At 54.2% G+C, this 21,125-nt stretch overlaps 1 protein-coding gene across 1 annotated transcript; it reads left to right on the top strand.

Annotated features, from left to right (window-relative positions):
- The first annotated feature begins 3,314 nt into the window (after positions 1-3,314).
- LOC128153868 (actin-binding protein WASF3-like) lies at positions 3,315-18,100 on the top strand. Its single transcript, XM_052813726.1, is given in 10 exon segments — positions 3,315-3,392; positions 3,394-3,463; positions 4,813-4,947; positions 5,088-5,241; positions 5,583-5,700; positions 5,848-6,023; positions 6,444-6,710; positions 7,158-7,302; positions 7,304-7,541; positions 8,159-18,100. Coding segments are annotated over 10 exon segments (1,524 nt in total). The 5' UTR covers positions 3,315-3,329; the 3' UTR covers positions 8,317-18,100.
- The last annotated feature ends 3,025 nt before the right edge of the window (positions 18,101-21,125 follow it).

Raw genomic sequence — 21,125 nt, 5'->3', positions numbered from 1 at the left:
CAGGACGTGGCCAGGAGCGGGGCTGGGGACCAGCAGCATCCTTCAAGGCTGGGGACCAGCAGCATCCTTCAAGGCAGGACTAGTACCCCCAGCTGAGCTTAAATAACCTCCTGGGCCCGTGGGTGGGGTGTAGGTCCCAGGTGAGGCTGCTTAGGGCCATCAAGGGCTGGTAGTGCCCATGAGAAGATGGCAATTTGGCCCCGCAGCTGCCCAGATGTGGCTTTACTGGTTGCACGGCAATGCCCAGCTGGGCTGTACTGGGGGTGCCACAACAGTCGCTGCCGAGCCTGGTGCACGCTGCGCGTTGGCGATGGCCCGCGGTGCTGAGTACTGAGGTGGGGTCCGGTATGGCAATACGTATGGAAGAAATCATGAATTGCTCTTGGCCTAACTCTGTCCATGTTAGGACTTCTCCCTCGTGCACCAGGGAGTCACCTCCGTGCCCGGCAGATCCCTGCTCCTGCCCTTTCCTGAAGGTCTGATGACCTGCCACCAAAATCACCCCCTCAAAGGCTTGGAAATTACCCAAAATATCAGCACGAGCAGGAGCAGCACTGGGCATCACTGAGCATCCCTTTGCTGGGGCTCAGGCCAAGCTGCCAGCGCTCAGGATTTGTGCGCAGCCTCTTGGTAGGTGTGAGCAAGATGTGCCTGCAAGGACAGAAATTAAGTTGGTGTCGCGTGTAGCCCATCCCCACCCAAAGCGGTTTGGTCTCCTGAGACGGGACAGGCCTTGAGATGGCGGGTTTTAGGTCAGAAGTTGGGTTTTCAACCCAGAAGTCCGAGGTTTTGTGCTGCTGGTGCACGAGGGATGCGGTTACAGCAGGTTGAGATGGCACTTGTCGCGGGAGGGGATGGCAGGGCTTTCTAATCCCTGTGTTCCTGTTAGCAGCCATTAATCAGGGAGGTTAAAAAGCAGCTTCTCCCGTGGCTCGGCCAAAGTTGCCCGTCCCAGCTACCCTAGCCTAAAAATTTGTGCCTAACTCCTCCTTGGTTTCTTCTGCAAGCTCTGAGTCTTGTTAGGGCTTTTGGGGGGCTGATTAAAGGGATCTTTCTTCTCCAGGGATGCTCTCCCATGGCATGGTCTCAAATGCTGTTATCAGACCACATACCCACCTTCTGCCCCTCTTCAAGTCTGTCCCTGCTAGGAAGAGTTTCAGACCTCAAATCCTTTTTTTTTTCTTCATTCCCCTCTGGGGTCCCCACGGGGGGTGGAGGAGCGGGTGGCCGTGATTCCTCCCGGGCCCCCTGCATGGGGACAAAAAGCCCTGGGTGCCGGTGGCCGTGTCCCAGGCGGATGCTGAGAATGGCTCTTTGTTCCCTGTTTCTAATTGCTGGGCCGAAGCAGCTTGTTAACCGCTCTGCCCCGTGCTCTCCCATCCCTGCAGCCGCTGCTTGTGGGGAAACCCCCCGTGGGGGCATGCTGGGGCTCAGCCTCTGAATCCGCATTTTGGGGTGACACATAAAACCGGCTCAAAGCGAGCTTGGGGTGAAGCTGCCGGCGTTGCTCATCTCTTTATGCAGCCCGGGGAGGGTTCAGGGGGTGCCTGGAAAGGATGGTTGTACGTGGCCAGAGCAGACATCCATCAGCAGACATCCAGACGCTCCCCTGCAAACTCCGTCACAGTTTTCTCAGCCGAAAAACAGCCAGCTGGCAGAAACCTCTAAGGCTTTTTGGGAGCCAGGGACAGTACCAGCCCTGCCATCCATGTTCAGTGACTTTGGGAAGCGCCGGAGGACACGCAATTTGCTCTGAGCCCAAAGCATCGCACAACCCTAAGGAGGGTTGAGGGCTGGGGTCCTTCCCACAGCACCCCGACTGCCCCGGGGCAGAGCGGAGCCCAGCCATTCACCCCCTTACGTAGAGATCTAGGAGCACAATCAGCCCTTTGGGAAGCTCGATATGAATGATTTAGAAACAATTTTTGGGCTCTTTCATGGGGGAAGCTTGAATTTGCATTTGAAAACTGTGGAGGAGCTGGCGGGGGGACGGGAGCACTGGCCGGGTGCTATCAATGGGAAACTGTTCTGTCTAATGCTCCTGGGGCCAAAAAATGTGAACTCTGCAGATTTCTGGCTCCGTTCATGGTCAGAATTGCTGGCTCTGTTGTCGGTGCCCGGCTGCTTCACTCCCAGCTATTAATGGCTCTGCTCGGAAACTAATTTTCCTTTGCTGCCAAAGCCGACTGGGGTTTTGTGAAAGATGGGGTGGATGGGGCTTGCCCAGGATGTGAAATGGGGGGATTCAGCTCGCCGTATTCGGGGGCTGGGAAGGCTGTTCGTGCTCTCCAGTCCTTATCAGCCCGGGATCCAATTCACAGCAATTTCAATGCTAAAGTCATCAGTTTGCCTTTGCATTGGGAGCGGAGCTGAGGCCCGATGCACTCGTGTCACGTAAGACCCCCTTGCGCAAGCCTGTGGAGTCACTGCCTGCTTTGTGCCTGCCCGTGTCCCAGTCCCAGGCTGCAGCGCCCCAGGAGACACCACCGTGGTTAATAAATGCTCCTTTTTTTTCTCCTTTCTCAGCCTGTTTCACACCACTCACCCTTCGCGTCAGCGGGGTAACCTGCCCGCAGCGCTCCCCCCTCCACCCCGCCGTGCCCGTCCTTCGTCCTTCCTCGCCAGCTCCCACGGGTGCTCTCGCTGGAGATGAGGCCGTTGGGTGCGAGCATCTCCCTACGTCTCCTTGAGCCCCGTGGAAAATGAACCATCCCCAGTTCAGGCGCAGACGGCGGCAGAGTGGGGGGCACGCAGGGATGCTGGGGGGGGCACGCAGGGATGCTGCGGAGAGTAGGGGCGAGCTGGCTGCGGCAGCTTGCCTCGGTGTAGTGCATGCACAAATAAAACCCCGGAGAGCTTTGCGCTGAGCTGGAAATAATGGCATTACAAGCGCTTGCTCGCTTCTGGCTGCTGTTTGGGTTGGATGAGGCTTTTCGGGGTCGGCTGAAGGGCTGCAGCACGTGGGGGTTTGCTCCTGGTTTGAGTGCAGCTCCGGGAAGGTAAGTGGGAAAGTGTCCCTGGGCACAGTGGCTTGTCAGCGGAGCACAAGATAGGGACAGGGCCCTGGCACGGTCCTCACCTTCACCCTGGCATCCCCATACTTGCCGGCATCCAGAGGTTTGCACCCTCAGAGCATCCCCTGCGTGGAAAAGCCCTGGTGCCGCCGTGCGGGCTGCATCCTCCGTATCCCGGTGTGGGAGGGACAAGTCCCCTGGGCAGAGAGCAGAGGGAATGGGGAGAAAAAGTAGGTAACTGGCAAAAGCTGTGTATTTTCTTTTTTTTCTTTCTTTCTCCTTTGCCCAGGAGAGGCGTGAGGGCTCGCCGGCAGCATGCCGCTGGTGAAGAGGAATATCGAGCCCCGGCATCTATGCCGGGGGGCTCTTCCTGAGGGGGGTGACGAGCGAGCTGGAATGTGTCACCAACAGCACGCTGGCTGCCATCATCAAGCAGCTGGGCAGCCTCAGTAAGTCACAGCGCAGTGACCCCAGCGTGGGATGGGGACGGGGTGGTGGGATGCTGGCGGGACGCCATGGTCGCTTGCTCCGGTTCCAATGACAGAGAAACGGGGGCTACATGAGAGCCGTGCAGGCTGCAGCCACCCCTAATTTCATGGGAATTATCCAGCTAATAAAAAAGGGAGGGTGCTCATGGCCAAGCCCAAAGTGGGGACTTGGTGGCAGCTTTAAGACCCGTTTTCCTCCCATAGCCGGTCTGTGCAGTGGGGGACGGAAAGCCTTCGCGAGCCCCTTACTTCTCAACTTGGCCAGAAATAGGAAGGTCAGACGAAGATTAAAAAAACCCAACCTATTCTTTTTAATCTTGGAGTTTGTGTGAAAGAGAGGTCTATATAGAAGGTCTAAATCCTCAGCCGTCTTCCTGCCCTGGGACTGCTTTCAGCAGAAAAGGGGAGGATGAGAGCATTAATAGGGGCAACCTATTTCACTGCTGAATATCAACTTAAAATAGAGAGAAGCACAGGCTCTTCAGGGCTCCTCCTCTTTTTCCCCCTCCAGAACTAGATTCTTCTCTAAAATAGTCCCAGAAAAATAAACCTTGTATTTAGGGAGCTGCTGGAAGCACGGCAGCCAGCATGAGCAGCACCCATGGGTGCTCAGGCCATGGCTACCTTGTCCAGGAGAAAAGGAATCAAATACAAACAGCCGAGCCGGGTGACAGGCTGAGCAGATAGCAAAAGCACCTTGATCTCAGGAGCTGTTTGGAGGAAACCCCAAGGAGCTGGGGTGCTTGTACTGGGATGGGTGCTGGGCTACGATGGGTGCTGTAGCCTGCCAGGTGCCCCGCTCAGCCCTGTGATAATAATAGCCCTAATAAAGCGCTATCGTAGCGATGCACTGAGTGCTGCAGGAAAATAACTGCTGAAGAGAAACAAATTGCAGCTTCTCCCTGCTGTAGCACTCTCCCCGCTCCCCTGCTTTCGGTTTTCCACCTTCAGGGCTGGGTTTCCACAGGTCATGTTGTGTGATGGTAGTTTTTTGGCTGCATCCGTCCTGGTAGATCCAAAAGCTTCTTGGGGCACAGACCACAATGGTTCATTGCCTCCTGCGGGTACCGCTCTCGCTGAAAAGGATGCTCGTGCGCAGAGGAAGGGGCAGGAGAAAGTTGGGTCGTTTGTACTCCCCATCTCTCCATGCAGCACTTTGCCAGGTCTAGAGGAGGATGAGGCTCAACTCCCAAAAAACCAAGGCTGGGGAGAGAGCCCCACGGAGCTGGCGGGGAGGCGTGGGGTCCAGGGGACGGGCTGGGAGAGGGCTGCCACCCTTGCCGTGACAGGCGCGCCTTGCCCTCTGCCAGGCAGGCACGCGGAGGACATCTTCGGCGAGCTGTTCAACGAAGCCAACAGTTTCTACATGCGGATGAACTCGTTGCAGGAGAGGGTCGACCTGCTGGTCATCAAGGTGACGCAGCTGGACTCCACTGTGGAGGAAGGTGAGGGGCTTGGGGCCGTTTTGGGGTGACGGCCAGGCGCGAGTGGGTGGGAGATGTGTGCTCAGGGCCGGACCACCCGCTGCGCCCGGTTCGGGGGGCTGAGGTCACCCCTGCATCCCATCTTCTTCCCGTGCCCCCAGTTTCGCTGCAGGACATCAACATGCGGAAAGCCTTCAAGAGCTCCACGGTGCAGAACCAGCAGGTCGTGTCTCGCAACTCCATCCCCAACCCGGTGATGGAGATGTACCAGCGCTGCGACAAGCCCCCGCCGCTCAACATCCTCACGCCCTACAGGTAGGGCGGCCGGCGCATCGTTCCTTGGGGGGACCGAGGGGGTCCTGGAGGGTCCTGGGGGGCCCTTTCCAGGAGAGGCATCAGCATTGCACCCCATTTGCTGCTTGGTGGGGGCTGAGAGGCTGTTTTCTCCGGTTGCTGTGCCACCATCCTCTTTGTGTAGGGCGCTTGGGACGAGTGAGCCCACGCAGTGGTACAACAGGTAGTGACCGCTGTGTTGGACACGTTCGTGGTGGGGCAACAGCTTATGGCCATGATCGTACCGAACCACCCTGTGCAGGGGAAGGGGGGGTCTTGTCCTGTGGCTGATAACCCCTTCTCCCCCCTCCCCATCCCCCCAGAGACGACAAAAAGGACGGCCTCAAGTTCTACACCGACCCCTCCTACTTCTTCAACTTATGGAAAGAGAAAATGTTGCAGGCGACAGAAGATAAGAGAAAGGAGAAGCGCAGGCAGAAGGTAACGGGCAGGCAGGGGACACCGGGTGCTCCCCCCCCCACATTGCAGTGGGTGCATCTTGCGGGGCTGGGTGATGCTCCCTGGGTACCGCTCACGGTCCAGAGGAGCCGGGCTGGAGATGGAGCCGCAGCTTGTGTGTGCCCCCAGGAGCAGCGGCTGGTGGAGGATTCCACCCGGGAGGTGAAGAAAGTGAGGAAAGCCCGCAACCGGCGCCTGGAGTGGAACATGATGGCGTATGATAAAGAGTTCCGACCCGATAACAGGTTCTCACCATCCCCCTATCACATGGCATCATCGGAAGGATCACTGTCCCCAGATAATAGGCAGGTTTTACCTACTATGCGTTTAGCTCACTGGCTCTCCTTTGCTTTTCTCTTCTTCTCCATCTTTGGGGGGATGTGCTGCCCAGAGTAGGGTTGGGGTGATAAGCCATAAATCCATGGTAGCTTCATGGACAGCTCGTGCCCCCGGGGTCGCATCCTGGACCTCAGCAGCAGCCTTGGTGTTGGGATACAGTCGGAGCCCTTTCCATTTAGCAGCTAAGGGAAGAGACTGGCTCAGCTCTGTTGGCGTCCACCTCCCCGCCACTATCTCTCTGCTTTCTTGTACATCTATATTTTTGTGGCCATTTTTTTGTTTTGTTGTCTCAACCCCAACATACCCCCAAACCCGTGTCCCCCTGCCCCCCTTCCCAGCCATCCCCCCTCCCAGGAGTACGACCGTTGGGTTTTCCTGTGCCGTAGATCTTACGCGTCGGACGCGGCCGACCACTCGTACCCGGCGAGCCCCAACCACCCCGCACAGCTGCTGGCCCCGGCGTCCCACCTGGCCCCGGCGGAGCACAAGGAGGGGGTGCTGGCAGCCGCCCCCCCCCAGGAGCATGTCTACCGCCCGGCGCCGGCAGCGGGCAGCCGGCAGAACAGCCTCAACCGCCTCCAGCAGCCCCACGCGCCGCAGCCGCCCGAGGCCATCCTCAACGGGCCAAGACCTCACTTAGTCAAGGATTACGGGTAGGGCTTCAGCCTGCCTCTTCTCTCCTGCTGGAGGGATGCCCAGGGGAAGGGGGGCTTGGTGGGGCTCTGACCCCCCCCCATTTCTGGGCTGATGGAGCGGGGAGAGCCGCCGTGGTCCGAAACTGCCGGTGAGACACGAGGACAAATCGGTCGGGAGCACTTTTGGGGTAACCTCATCCCAGATAAGGGGACAAGGTGGATGGAGGGGACCGTTTTCCCCTGGGGTGTTGGCTGCCTTCCCACCACCGCATGCCCCATAGCCCATCTCACCGGCAGAGCCCCCCCACCTCCGTGACCGTGGGACAGAGCTTACGCAGGGGTCCAGAGCAAACCAAGCCACAGCTGAGCCAGTCGGGTGCCCGGGATGGGTGCCGGGTGCCCGGGATGGGTGCTGGGTGCTGTCGTTTCTCACGCCGCTGACGTGACTTTGCCCTCCCATTGCAGCCCACAGCCGGTGCCGATGGCAGAGTACTTCGTGCCACCCGCCCCGCCGCCCCCGCCGCCCGTCATCCCCTCCGCGCAGACCGCCTTCGACAGCCCCATCTCGGCTCCCCCCGCGCTGGCCCCCGGCTCGGCCGCCCCCCCCCTCGTACGCACCCTCACCGCCCCCCGCACCCCCCGGCCCCTACTCCGCTTCCCCACCTCAGGCCGGCCCCATGGGACCCCCGGTGGCACCCCCACCGCCACCGCCGGGACCCCCCGCCGTTGCCGCCTCGCCGGCACACTCGGCATCGCCGCCGGCCCCCGCTGCGGAGCCTCGGAAGCCGCAGATCCCGCTGATGCCCATGAGCGATGCCCGGAGCGACCTGCTGGCAGCCATCCGCAGGGGTGAGCGGCGGGGGTTGGCGGCAGCGGGAAGGAGGGGGGGACGGGTCCCCAGCACTGCCACCACGGTGGCAAAATACCTCTTGGCGTAGAGTTGGGTGGCATCGGCTTCGTTGATGATGCAAGATGAGCCCCGGGAGACCAGGTGATGCGTGAAGATGGTGGCAGCCAGGCGGGAACTGGGGGGGGGAAGAAATGCAATGGGAGGGAGATGGGGGAAACCCATTGCCGGAGGTGGGATGGAGCCCCGCGGGGGTGACTGGCAGCTCTTGCGCTCGTGGCCTCCTTGCAGGCTGTAGCAGACAACGCGCCTGGAGGTCTCTCGCAGTTCCCCTCCTGCAAATCTTCAGATCAAATGGCAGATTTAACCTTTGAGAAGGTTCAACCTCTTCAGGTTGAATGGAAGCAAAGGAGGAGCTTTATTCTATTATATAGCTTTATAGTTGCATGCATCTCATTATTATCTCATATGGCTTTATATTTGTGTGCATCCTCCTGCAAGGGGGCTGCAGCCACCCTGTTTTATCCAATACATTTAACTGGGGGGATGCTGCACATCTGATGCACCCATGGGTGCTGGACACGTTGCCCCTAAAACCTTCCCCCCTTTCCTACCGCAGGAATCCAACTCCGGAAAGTCCAGGAGCAGTGGGAACAAGAGGCCAAAAAAGAGCCCGTGGGCAATGACGTGGCGACGATCCTGTCCCGCCGGATCGCGGTGGAGTACAGCGAGTCCGACGACGACTCCGAGCTGGACGATAACGAGTGGTCGGACTGAGGGGCCCCGGGGCTGGGCTGGCGCGGAGCTCCCCGGCTCCGTACCAGGTGTGTATAGGCGCCTTCCCCAGCGTCGATGCCGACAAGCGCGGGCGGCCCCGCTCATTCAGGAGCTTTGCTTTTACACTATGTCAAAAACCCTTTGGGCAGCAGCAGCACTGGTAGGATACACCTCGGAGGCAGTGAGACCAGAAATTAGCAGCACCTTCACGTTTAATGACTTCAAAAATGCTCTGGAGGCAGGTTAATAGGATTACTCCAGATTTACACCTGGAGCAAGACCAGAGACTGGCCCTGAGCGTGCTTTGCTGGAGAAGGGAAACCCAGAGGCTGTAGTGCTTTTTCACCTAAATGTTAAACACGTTAACGAAAAGCTCCTGGAGAAGCAGCCTGTTTGCACAGCTGGTGCCACCGTGGGCGCGCAGGGACGGCCGGGCGCCGGGTTTGGGGATGCTCTGCTGCCTGCATTCGTAGAATCAGGCAGCTCCAAAGGCTGCGTGTGGGCAGGAGCCTCCTTCCCCATAGAGCGATGCACCACGTTTTACGGCAGTCGCGTAGGGATGGTCACTGTTGTGCTGGTGCTCCCTGGAGAAGACCGAGGCGCTGGTGACCTGAGCCCGTTTCCGTCCTTAGGACCAGTTTTTCTGGGAGAAAAGGGTGAAGGCAAGGCTTGTGAAGCTGGCAGGGAGACACAGCACTTGTCTAGGCTTTGAAAGGTGCAATGTGTGCTGTCCTCAGGGGGGAAAGGGGCTGCTGGCAAGGGAGCAGAGGTGTCCAGGGAGCTTCCCCAAGCCCAACTCCCCCTGGCCTTAGCACCACACCATTTCGGTGTTATTTGAAAGAAAAAATTAATTAGACAAACTGCTGCTTTTAAGTAAACTCTCAACTTGCACTTTGCAGCCCCACAAACTGCGCCCGTACAATTGAGATCAACTCAGACCCAGGCACTAATTTCCCCCTGGCCTGATCCTGCCCTGTCCCTTACCTTACCCCACAGGCAGGCACTGGCGAGGGAGCCTGGAGAGCTGGGCCCCCACCACAGTGCTCAAAATACCAGTTTGCTCATCAAAATAGAGCGTGATTCATCAAAGGCTTTTGATGCAGCTACAAAGGGAGGAGGCACGGGAGGGCAGAGCACAGGGGTGGGGAATACTGAAAATATCACAGTCAGGAGTAAAAGCCTGCAGAGACCTGGGAGAGGTTCCCCACCAGCAGAAAATGAGCCAGGACCAGCCATGGACTTGCCCGACATGGTGTTGCATTGTGTTCCCATGTACCGCGAGTCCCTGGATGGGGGAAAACTGAGTCCCCACATTGCATCTCTTCTGGGGAGAAGCTGGGCTCTGAGCCCACCTCCCCAGCTCTCCTGGTAGCCGTGTAGGTGATGGCTACAAAAGTAGTATTTTGACTATCTAGAAGCGACCAGACCTGTAAAGGAGGTGGGAGGATATGGCTGGGACCAAAAGGCTCAAAGGCTGATCCTTAAATTCACCCTGAGAAATGCTAGTGTTGAACGATGCCCCAAGCCTCTGCTCCTTTTCCCCCTGGTGAGAAACCCTTTGTGGTGAGATGCGATGAACCCCCTGCCCAGCTGCTGAGAAATATCCCCCGGAGCCCTCCTGTCTCGACTGACACGAAATGGTCTCTTGTCCCTTGGACATGACACCTCCTGCATCTCCACACCTGGGCTGCGAGCTGTGGTGTTGAGTGGGGGGCTTGAACAGAGGAGCAGCATGGATGTGGGAGAGGGCAAGGGTGGGTGGGGAAGGGTTTGAGGGGGGTCCCCTGCCACGGGCCACATCCCTGCGTTTGGCTCCCCTTTCCTTAGGGAAAGCTCCCCTTGACTTCATTAGGGCTGACTGTCAGAGCAGGAATTGCCAATAAAATCCTCAGATTTAACCTCAGAATTCCCCATCTCGGCAGTGCTGATGCCGTTTAACGCGCTCAGGCACTCGTCCCGCTCTGCCTGTCAAGGGACAGCGTCTCCCAATGCGAGGAAGACCCAGCAGTATGGGATTAGCCGTATGGATCAATCCCAGTTCCCACGTGAGCCTGCTGGGAAGCTGGCAGGGAGGCTCCGTGCCTCCCGTTTCACCGAACTCTTGCTGCAGGCAGGCAGGCAGGGCAGGGCAGAGCAGGCAGGGCAAGCAAGAAGCAGCAGAGCAATAGGACACATGGAATAGCTCATCTGCAACCCCTGAGGAAACAGGGTTGACCAAAGGAGGCAGGGAGACATGGTGTACTGCAGGTGACCAGGAAATTCCTGATGCTTGGTGCTCACCGAGAGCTCTCCGTTCCGATGCGGACCCTCTGAGATGCAGAGAACCGGCTGCAAAAGCTTTTGGCCGAAGCCTGGCATCTCCGCCCAGGCAGAGAGCCCTTGCGACACCCGCGACGGGCATTCCTTGGCAAGGCAGCTGGCGTTTGGTCTGGATCAAGTTCAGAAGAAAGTCTTGTAAAAAAATCAGAGCAACATTTAAGCAGTCACCTGGTAGAATTTATTGTGGAGTGTTATTAATATAGATGCGATCACGATACTGTTTGTATGTGAAGAGAAATGGGGTTTATTTGGATAATTTAGAAAGAGTAATAAGCCTTTGTGAGAGAGAGAGGGCTGTCGGAGCTGCTGTTACCTGTTACGGTGGTTGAAGGGCTGCAGAGTCGGCTGCGGGGACCCAGCTGGGGCTCGGGCAGAGCCAAGGAGTCCCACCAGCACGTGTGGGGCTCTGGGACACGTGGGGCTGGCTCGTCCCTCGGGTCTGTGACTGTCCCAATTCTGCAAAGCTGAGCTGATCCTGCTGGGAACTGGAGAGGAGCAGAGTGCCGCTAGAAGACTGGGTCCCTTCTTTTCGTGCACTAGTCGCTTAGTGCGTATCACATGAAACTGTGATAATTCCGGTAGGACACCATTGGTGTGTGGCAGGTCAGGACTGTCCCTGTAGCCTCCCAATTCCCTGTCACCTCACAGCAACTTTGCTACGCTTGGGATTGGCGGCAGTCAGTCAACCCGTGCTACTATCAGGATCGATGCCTTTGCATGGCAAAGCGCTCGACAATCACATAACTCAAGCCTTGCCTGCCCTGTGGACGAGCCACATCTGCAGAGCAGATGCACAGCTGGGAGCCTCAGGGGTGCAGGTAGCAAGGCTCACCCCCATTTCCTCGCACCTTTACGTTCTTACACCGCTCCCTCCCCTTCGGCCATCCTAGCACGTCCTCACTCTTTATATTCTGCTTAAGGAAATTCCCAGCCCCTGATAACACAAGCCCATTTCACGCACTCAACTCCAACGCAAGTCGGCAGGACCATAACCTCCCAGCATTGCCCATTGCTCGAAGACATCACAGTCCAGCTCTTCCAGGGATCTCAACTGCCTCAGCTCCACTGAAGCTGTCTCGATACCAGGGATGGGGCTGATCCACAGCTAGCCTCTCCCCAGTGAGATGTCTACGTCGGAGCTCATCGCTCAGGTTTCTCGTGTAGCTGGTGGAGTAACCTGTATAGTCAGTGCGGGCTATAGACACCCATTTCTGGTCTGATCATGGCACACCTTGCTCTTCCTAGCTCTCTCCTGGCAGTGCCACGAGGCAGGCAAGCCCATGGTGGCACCGAGAGCCCCAATCTCATGATACAGCCATTCCTGCAAGGCCAGCTCTGCTGGCAGGCCAACATCCTCAGTGCCTTTGCTTGAGGGACTCAGCCACGTTTGAGGACGACCGTCTTTATTTTAGGTGCATTCATCTATTTTTTACCCAGGTGACCTATGAAATCCAACACAAGTGACACTAACTCCTTGGTTGGGCTGGGTTAGCTCTGCTGGAATTGGTTGTGCCATACTAATTAACACTGGCTGTCTGACCCATATGCTGCGTACTCAATATTTTGTGCATATGTGCCAATTTCCATATACTCTTCCAAAAGTAGGCCAGTTACACAACCTGAAATGCTCAAATCCTCATGTGGGCCGATATAAAAGTGAATATTTAAATATTTTATCTAGCTTGGCAACCATTAAAAATACAATCGAGGTCACAGATGATTGAATTTCTCCTCTCTCAAGCGTACCAGAAGTGGGCTGAGGAGATTCTCCTGTACGTTAAGGTATCATGTTCCATGTTAAAATATAGCAGTGGCATTTCATTGCCAACAGATAATCACAGAGTGCCAAACATTTAACAAGCCCAACCAATCTCCTGAGAGATCCTCTTTCTATTTTATCTGCTTTCTCCTACTTGCCAGTTTACAGGCATAGATTAAAAATAATAAATAAGACTGCCAACAGGGGGAAGTATATCCTGCGTGTGTACAAATGAATTGGGCCAGAGTCAGTGGAAGAGTAAATAAGCCAGCTTGGTTCTGCTTAGAGATATTAATGGAAGGCTATAGTTCTTGAGGTCCTCAGGAACCTCTTAGGACCCCTCTGATTTATCTGAAAAGGGACATTATGGGGACCACCGTGCCCATGGTACACCAGTCATTGCCTGTGAGGGCTATGTCAGGCGTGAAGTCTGGTCTCACTTAAGTTTCATGAAAGTTGGTGGAAGCCTGGCAGCGTTCATGTTCCAGTGTTGCACCCTCAAGTGTCTCCTTGATTTTGAGTGAACTTTGGAGCTGGCTGTTGACACTGGTGGCTCTTAGAGGATCAGTGTCCTGAAGGAAGAAGGGATTGGGTAGTTTCTAACTTTCCACCCTGGGCAGAGACCTAGGGAGGAGCAAGCATCACATCCTACAAGACCTCCTGCTTTTGCAGCTATTTTATCCCAGGAAGGTTTTATTCTGGTGACAAACATAAGGCTGAACGCAGCTTCTCCAGAGAGCTCCCTTCGTGTAAGAGGCCTCAAATTTCCTCCCACCAATTTTTCCATCTCTATCTCCCTTTCAAGACACCCAAGAGCCTGAACAGAAGCTTTGCAGACTCCCCTGGGAACAGAGCCTGAATTAACACCTCAGCTTGAACGATAAATGGAAGTTTCACTTGGAGGGAGGCAGGTCGTAGCGCTGGAGGTAGTATTTTGGAGGGTGCTTTCCAGAGGTGCGTGGCTGGCAGGAGCACCATGCCATTTCCTTATGGATGGACCATGGAGGGCCACGAGAAGTGCTCCCCATCATGGGATGCTGGCAAGGGGAGCACAGGCTGTTCCTTTCACCACAATTCCTATTTTCCTGTAGTAGTAGTAGTAGTTGTTGTTATTTAGGGGTAAGGATTTTTCGGGTGGCATGTCACTTTACAGATTAAAAAATAAAAGTAAGGGCAAGGACTCTGTCCTGAGGAGTTTACAGTTTACAGCAAAGACCATATAACCTGCACTGCACTTTAGAAGACTCAAATGCTCACTCACCCATGAATTTACCCTCAACTGGGCAGCAGCACCTTGAGGACTGTTGTCCTTTCCTTCGGTGACCCCACGACCAGCACCACGACCGCATCCCCCCCGCTGATGCCAGCGGTGGGGCTCTCCTGCCCCTCTGCTATCCCCACGCAGAAGTGCCTGAGCAAAGTACGGGAGTGCCAGGACATGCTGGTTTTGTCCCCGAATAGGTCTCCATGCCCTTAGGGTGGGCCTTTCCCAGTCTCCAGATGGCTGTGCTCCTCTGGGATGACCACACACGTGATAAGAAACATGCCCAGGTCCACTGTTGCGGCTACCTGCCGACACTTAGAGCTGCCCGTGCAATTCATGCGATGGCCTCTAAGCTCATAGAAATTGTCCTCCCTCAGGCACTTATACCCAAGCCTAGACTTGAAGTATTTCAATCTTTGAGAGTCAAAGGTTGGGGGTGGTTTTTTGTGAATCTGATCTTCATTTAACAAACCCCAGGTTGTCGAGGATCACCCTCTCAAACTCCACTTTCTCCAGGTGAGAATTGTGCCTGCATTTTTCTAGGGGAGGGAAGGAAAAAACCACAGTCAAGAACTTCAGTGAGGGGTTTGCCCCAAAGCCTTCAATACCATGCCCACAGGCAGGGTGGGAGGAGGACACTACGACGTTCCCAAAGGAGAACGCCATCCTGGTGTTGTCACTAGGGCTCTTGCTGCAGGAAATCCCCAGGCAAGACCTGGATGGGGCACACTTGTCCTCGGTGTCCCCTGAAGGCAATGTTGATGTGACATTATCAATACTAACGTCTGTCTTACATTGGTACGGGGCCCTGAGGCCACAGACATCTCCATGGCACTACATGACGGTCGATCACCAATGCTTCGCCCTCCCATGGGCATCTCTCCTAATAGAGATCTTCCCCCAGGTGCCACCTTCCAGAGCAGCAGCCAGAGGTCCCTCTGTAGTCTTTTGCTTTTAGGAGGCTTAAATCTGCCGTTGGCTATTGCGTCTGGGGGCTTGGGAACCCAAGTGTGTGTGAAGCGAGCCTTTCCCTGCACACCTCTCCCACAGCAGCAATGCCAGGGGACTGGGTTGGCCCTGGAGGACTCTCAGCCCAATAGTAGTTCTAGCACTTAGCTGTGTAGAAAGTATTAATAACGCAGAGAGGAGGAAACAAAATAGAAAGAAAATAGCCTGGCATTTTCGGTTGGTTATGCTCCCACCGCTCCGAACAGGAAAAACCTCAGGTAGGTAAAACCCTGTGCAAAGCCACAAAGGGCAGCGAGGAGAATAAACCTGTTCTCCATGCATGTGTTGGACTAAAGCGCAAGGCACGGGATTGAGTTGTGGCAGAAAGGAGTTGAATCAGATCTCAGGGAAAGCTTTCTCAAAGTAAGGATGGAGAAACCCTGAAACAGGTCACAGAGGCTCTACCATGGGAAGGCTTTGAGAAGCAGGGAGGCAAACATCAGAGGAGCACCGTCTGTGACCCTGTGTTGGGCCAGGGGATGGTGGAGGTGCCCACTGGGCATCTCTTCAAACCTGGCATGTTTGTAGTTCTGCCTCATCCCCTCCTTCAGGCTTGCAGCACCACTACTTGTGGATCCATCCTGGCAGGTTACAGCCCTGAAGCATTGCCCATCAGCCAGGGCAGCCTGCTTGTGTTCTCCCTTATCTTTGTTGGCCCTTTTCTGATTTTGGCGTTGACCCTCAAATACAATAAAGATAAAACATACTGCAGAATAAAGACCTGAGAGGGAAGGATGTGAACTAACTGCAGAAGACCAGGCTGCACTGCTGTTACTGCTGTATTTCAATAGTTAGAAGGCAGCAGCTCCAGCAACCTGCTCCTCCAGACCATTCATAGACCACAGACTGCAGCCTATAAATCATGCTGGTACATTAAGGTGAACAATTTAAAAGTTACCCTTTGACTTGGGGTAACTCAGTTGAGGAATCTAAAACCAAACAATACCCCCCACCCCAAATAAAACCCAAACAACTTACATGTGATTTCCAGAAGGAAAATGTGTTCTGTCTCCTTCCCCTGGACCTTGAGGGAAAGTCAGACCCAGCATTGTTTCCCAGCTAGCCACCAAAAAATGGAGCTATTATCACCATAACCAATTTAAAAAACCAGCATTTAAGAACAGAGCAAACAGCACACCAGCCCAAAGTACAACAAGGAGGTACCACCGTAGGAGGTGCTTTTGTCCCTTATGGCCCCACCCCAGCTCAAGTGTTTCAAATCCCATTGATTTTCACCTGTTACTGGCGCTTATGGATGCCTGATGCTTCAGCTGGGAACACTTACTCCCTAGAAAGTCACTTCTTGCTATGAAAAAAACAAGCAACCATAAAAATCTTGCATTAGAAACGAAGTAGGCTCTGAGCTCGATGCACGTTGAGGAGTTGTTGATATCCCGCTGGCAGCAGGTGCATCTTTGGCACAGTCCTGCCAGGTCTCCAAAAATCGTACTGTTATGAGCATCAACCATCACCCTTACCAAAATTATTTTTATACTGGGATGTTGCAGGTCTACCCTTAGTTCTGGCCAGTTTTCCACAAATGGGGCCTCTCTTTGTGGTGCCTTTCATCTCAGATCAGAGCAGATTAGGAAAAAGAGAGAAAATACCCACCAGAAAGAAACCTTTTTCTCCGAAATGCATTTTAGGAGCATTTCGGGGCTGATGGCTCCTCACCTTAATAGACTTCCTTCATTTTGGGGGCTGCTTGACTTGCCCGGGGCAATCTGACACAGGATACCCCCGGCGTGAGTTTGGATTGATGCTAAAGCGTTGCTGGTGCTTTCCTCCCCTCCGCTTTCGGCTGTGCTGTGTCACGCGCGGGGCTCGGCTTCGGCGTTCCCGTCGGGAGAGCAGCGAGGCTGCAGCAGCGGGGCAGCTCCTTACTGACACAAGTGCCTTTTCTGGAGGTCCCTGTTGTATCGCCGAGGAGCACGGGGCTTCACGGGGAGGGTGGGCTCGTCGAGCTGGGGAAGGGCAGAACATTTCCAAGGATTTCTGATGCTCAGCCTGTCCTCACCTGGGTGGAAACCTGGACCTGCCCAGACCCCGAGGTATCCGCTGGGATTCCTCCTTCTTTGCGCACGGGCTGTTACCCCCGCATCTGCGCAGGGGGAGTTTTGGGAGCAGCTTTTACTCCGATCTCGGCCAACCCAAGGAAAACGTGCTCCGGCAACCGCACGTCTCCGGGTGCACGTGCAAACGTTGCACCTTTGGCAAGGAGACGACACGGTGGGCATGCAGGGAGGGGACAAATCCTGTCACCACTTCGCTGTGGGACATGCACACGCTGGTGGCTTTGCTCCAGGGTACGTGCATTGCTGCCACTGTGGGACAAGCATTCGGGCTGGAGACCCTTCCTCCTCCTCCTCCTCCTCCTGCCCCAGCCCAGGGCCATCGGAGCAATGCCAGCTGCTGCGGCAGGACAGGAGCCATCTCGCTGCCAGGTTTCCATCGCCTTCGGAGTGAGTAGGAGCACAAGCACCTCCGGGTGAGGCCAGGCGCTGCAGGAGCATTATTTTGGGGGGCATTGAAGGCAGGCGAGGATCATCTCCTGTGCCCCGCACCCGGCAGCCCGGGGATCAAGGCTAGCCCAGGCTGGGCTGGGAGCACCTCAGACAGGCCAAAAACCCTTCTGCACTACCCAAACTCAGCAGCTACAAGCTAGGGAGACCTCCCAGAGCACTGGGGCAACCGATCCTCCTAAAATAGAGCACCTGTGAGCGGCCAGCTTGAGCCGAGCATTTTAAAAGCAATTTTTTTCCCCCTTTTGGCACCGGCCGATCATATGTACAGCCTGGAGCCAGGGCTGGGGCCGGTCCTTATGGAGGTTGGCTCCGGCTCTGCAGGGGTGGCACGGCGGGGACAGAATGGTGCCAGCCTGGTGGCACCTTGCGGTTGGCTTCCCGGAGTGCTCAAGGCTCATTCTTTTAATACCGGCAGAAGTATTACCTGTATTTCCTTCGACTTGCCGTTTGATAGAAGCAGCTGACAGGAGACGGGTGTCTCTCCCATGGGAGGGTCACCCATTACAGGCCATAACTTGATTTCCATTATTATATAGTTGACATTAAAAAAGAAGGAGATGTTCACTGTCTAATGGGGTCTTTTAGCCATGTGCACTTAGTCAATAGGTGAGTAGATGTTGCTGCTTGTATCTATCTACCGTACCCAGTTGCTACGTGTGAACAAGTTTATTTCTCCCCAGTGTTGTGGGTTCTGCCTGTCGTGACACGATGATGGAAAGGTAGGGACTACTTCGGTTGCAACATGAGCTTTCTTCTGTACAGTGTAGAGAGGAAACCTGGAACGATCTGAAGCACCGCTTGTAACTACATTTGTTCAAAAAATGTCATCTTAATCCCAAACTGTTGACACTTTATGCATGTGCTAATTAAAAAAACAAAAAATAATAAAGATTTTAAGAGGTTAAAGTAGATTTGGGTTTGGCTTTTTGTCAGCTTGCCCTCGCTGGCTGCCTTTGCTGTGAGTTATATCAGCTCTGTGATACTCCCTTTTCTATTAGAGGCCAGGGCACAGAAGAAGCAGCAGAAAGCTGTGATCTCTCTATAACCCTTCTTTTGGAGAAACCAGTTCTCAAAGATCAATTCATTCCCATGGGTATTTAATCCCTGACCGCCTGGCTAATCAGAGGGCAGAGGATGGCTTGCTGATGGAAAAGTCTCCCTCCTCGTGCTTGGAGGCTCCGAGCGGCAGGAGCCGTTCCTTCCCAAACCCTACAATCAATGTCTCCAGCAGTTCTTGTCCTCGACCAGCCCCTCGCGATCCAAGTGGAAACACAGACCCCCGGGTGAGGGAAAGCACAAACCTGTACTAGACTCGCTTCAGCTGAAATAAAAACACAGACACGCACAGGATGGCACATACCTGGGACAGGAGCCCAGATCTTCAAATGTTTTAATTTTAACCCCCCCTCCCCCTATTTTTGGATATCCGCTTGACAAATCACTTTAACAGTTTTATTTACAGTAATAAAAATAAATTACTCTTACAGATGAATGTATAATATTATACACAATAGAGATACAGTGCAATAACAGCATTGATTTGTTTTCACTCATTCATAAAGTGCATTGAAGGGGCTTGATTTAACCATAATTGAATGATAACTGTACATTTTTCTTTGAGATCAACTTTCCCGGTCAAGTTAAAAGGCTAATGAAAACACTTACATCAAAATAAGTTGCTGTTTTAATTGGTCTGCAATGGCCTCTTCCTGGGAAGCAGATAGGACGGGAGGCAGGATTGGGAACGGGGACGACGGACTCCTGCTCTGCCCGTCTGCGCTGCCGAAGGCGGCTCTGAGGGACGCTGCCCGAAGCCTGGCCAGGCTGATCTGGGTTTCAGAGCCTCAGGAGGGCAACTGCAGGGCCACGCTGGTGACCGCAGAGCAGGATCTGGCCCTGGGCCACCCCAGTCTGGCTGAGTCTCTCGCTGAGCTTTGCCACCAGAAACTCATCCCTCCCTCCAAGCTAGAGGATTCGCTCTCTAGGGAGGATGCTGTTTATCCTGCCTGGGGCCTGACTCTGACCTACCCACACGGGACATCAGAAACGAGCCCGGTCCTCGTCATTCTCTACGTGGTGTAAAGGAAAGGCAAGGCAGAGCCAAGAGGCCAGGCTGCAGCGGACTCGAAAGGATGCCTGCTTTGCCAGCAGCCACCAGCACTATGTCTCATCCTTAGCCAGATACTGCCCAGTTGGAAAAGAGCTTTTCCTGGGACAAACCAGATGTTTTCCAACTCCCAGATCCTGCAATAAGGTCATAAACCAGTGCTTGTGATTTCAGTGTCTATTGATACGATGTGCTGTCAGACATCCAGCCTCCTGCCAGCTGCAGCGTGCTCAAATTGTGAAGGAATGACCTTGGTTTAGACACGATTACGTTTGACGTCGAGCAGAATTTGTGAAGGCAACAGTTACCCTTGAAGCTGGAGACAATTTATTCACATCCCTCAAAGTAAGTCAGGGACAAAAGAGCTTTGGACCACCCGTTCTGGTTTGGGTCTTCTCTACTGAAAATCCATTTTTATCTCTATAATGCTCTGTATTGCAGAGTTTTCCAACGGGAATGGGGAAGCTCTGTTCCCGAGGTTGCAGGGATAGCGGGAAGGGCGGCTCTCGGGGGATTTTGCAGTCAGCAACTGCATCCTTGACAGAAAAGGTACAAATGGTACAAACGAAGCCGCCAGCTGTATGGCAGCATGACCGCCTCACCGAGAGAAAAGGTTGCGCGCGAATGAAAGGAGTTACAAGGAAATACCATGTGCATTCAACAATTATTCCTGACAATTAAAAGTGAACTGTTAATTAACTGTTAACAATTACGTGAGCTGTCGATGCTGGTCAGTACACATCAATACAAGTGATTACCAAGATCAATGGCTTTTTAAAGACCTCCCCACCCCAAATTTGATGCTTCTACAAGAAAGAGGTACTTCATCACCTACTGAGAACAGTAATGGTTTCTTGGGTTTTTATTCAAAGTTCAGTTAAAACTCATTGTTTGAGACGAACAAATTGTGGCTGCCACATCAGGACTGAGATCCTTGAGACATTTACTGCTGGTTACTGAAAAGAAGTTGGCTAAAAAGAGATGTTTTCACGGCTCAAAGTCCCAAACTGAACAAAATGGAAAGGAAAAAAAAAACCTAAGCAGCTTTGTTGGTAGAGTCTCTACATTTTATTAGCTTGTTTTTTAATTTCTCAGTTGAAACACGCTGGGACAGGGACAAGGGCTTGTTGTAAATGCACAAGCTCACACCCACCCCTAGCACATCTCCATGAAACTCGGGGCATTTGTGCAGCTGCGGTTACGTCCCGTGCAACAGTGTCCCTGGCCTTTTCACAGTATATTTGAGGAATGTTTTCTCTTCCTTTCTCCTCCTCGCCCTTTCCTCATCCCCTCGACTAAAAACAGCCAACCACCGACACAGAAAGCATTTCGTACCTATATTCTGCTTGCCACCAGCTCATGGTAGACAAGCCAAAGGCAAGCAGAAACCTGTAAATAAATCAACCAAATAAGCAGCAGATTCATTTCCCTGGCTATGCTGATCTCTGCCATAGGCTCGGGGTTGGTTAGATACCTTGCATAATTGCTCAGGACCAGTTTTCTGTTGCTGTAGATCTAGACCAGCTCCTGTAGGATCCAGAAGTGACATAAGTGTAAGCAGGGCCGGGCTCTGGCCTTCCATCTTTTATCAAAAGCTATTTGCAAAGCTCAGTTTTTGAAGGTACAATAGCAAGATCTGGGCCGTTCGCCAGGGCAAGGACACGGAGGTCTTCGCAACTAAATGCCAACCAGCCCTCTCCAAGCAGGTCCGGTTTCCACCTGGAGTGGCCACAGAGGCTCTGTGGAAATCGAAGGACACCTGCAAATTTCCACTGGCTAAAGACCTTGTGCTTTGCAGAACTACCACTGTCCCCTTGTACCTCATCT

Source organism: Harpia harpyja, chromosome 18 (genome assembly GCF_026419915.1).
Source record: "Harpia harpyja isolate bHarHar1 chromosome 18, bHarHar1 primary haplotype, whole genome shotgun sequence".
Lineage (NCBI taxonomy): Eukaryota > Metazoa > Chordata > Aves > Accipitriformes > Accipitridae > Harpia > Harpia harpyja.
This window is presented reverse-complemented; position numbering and strand designations above follow the sequence as displayed.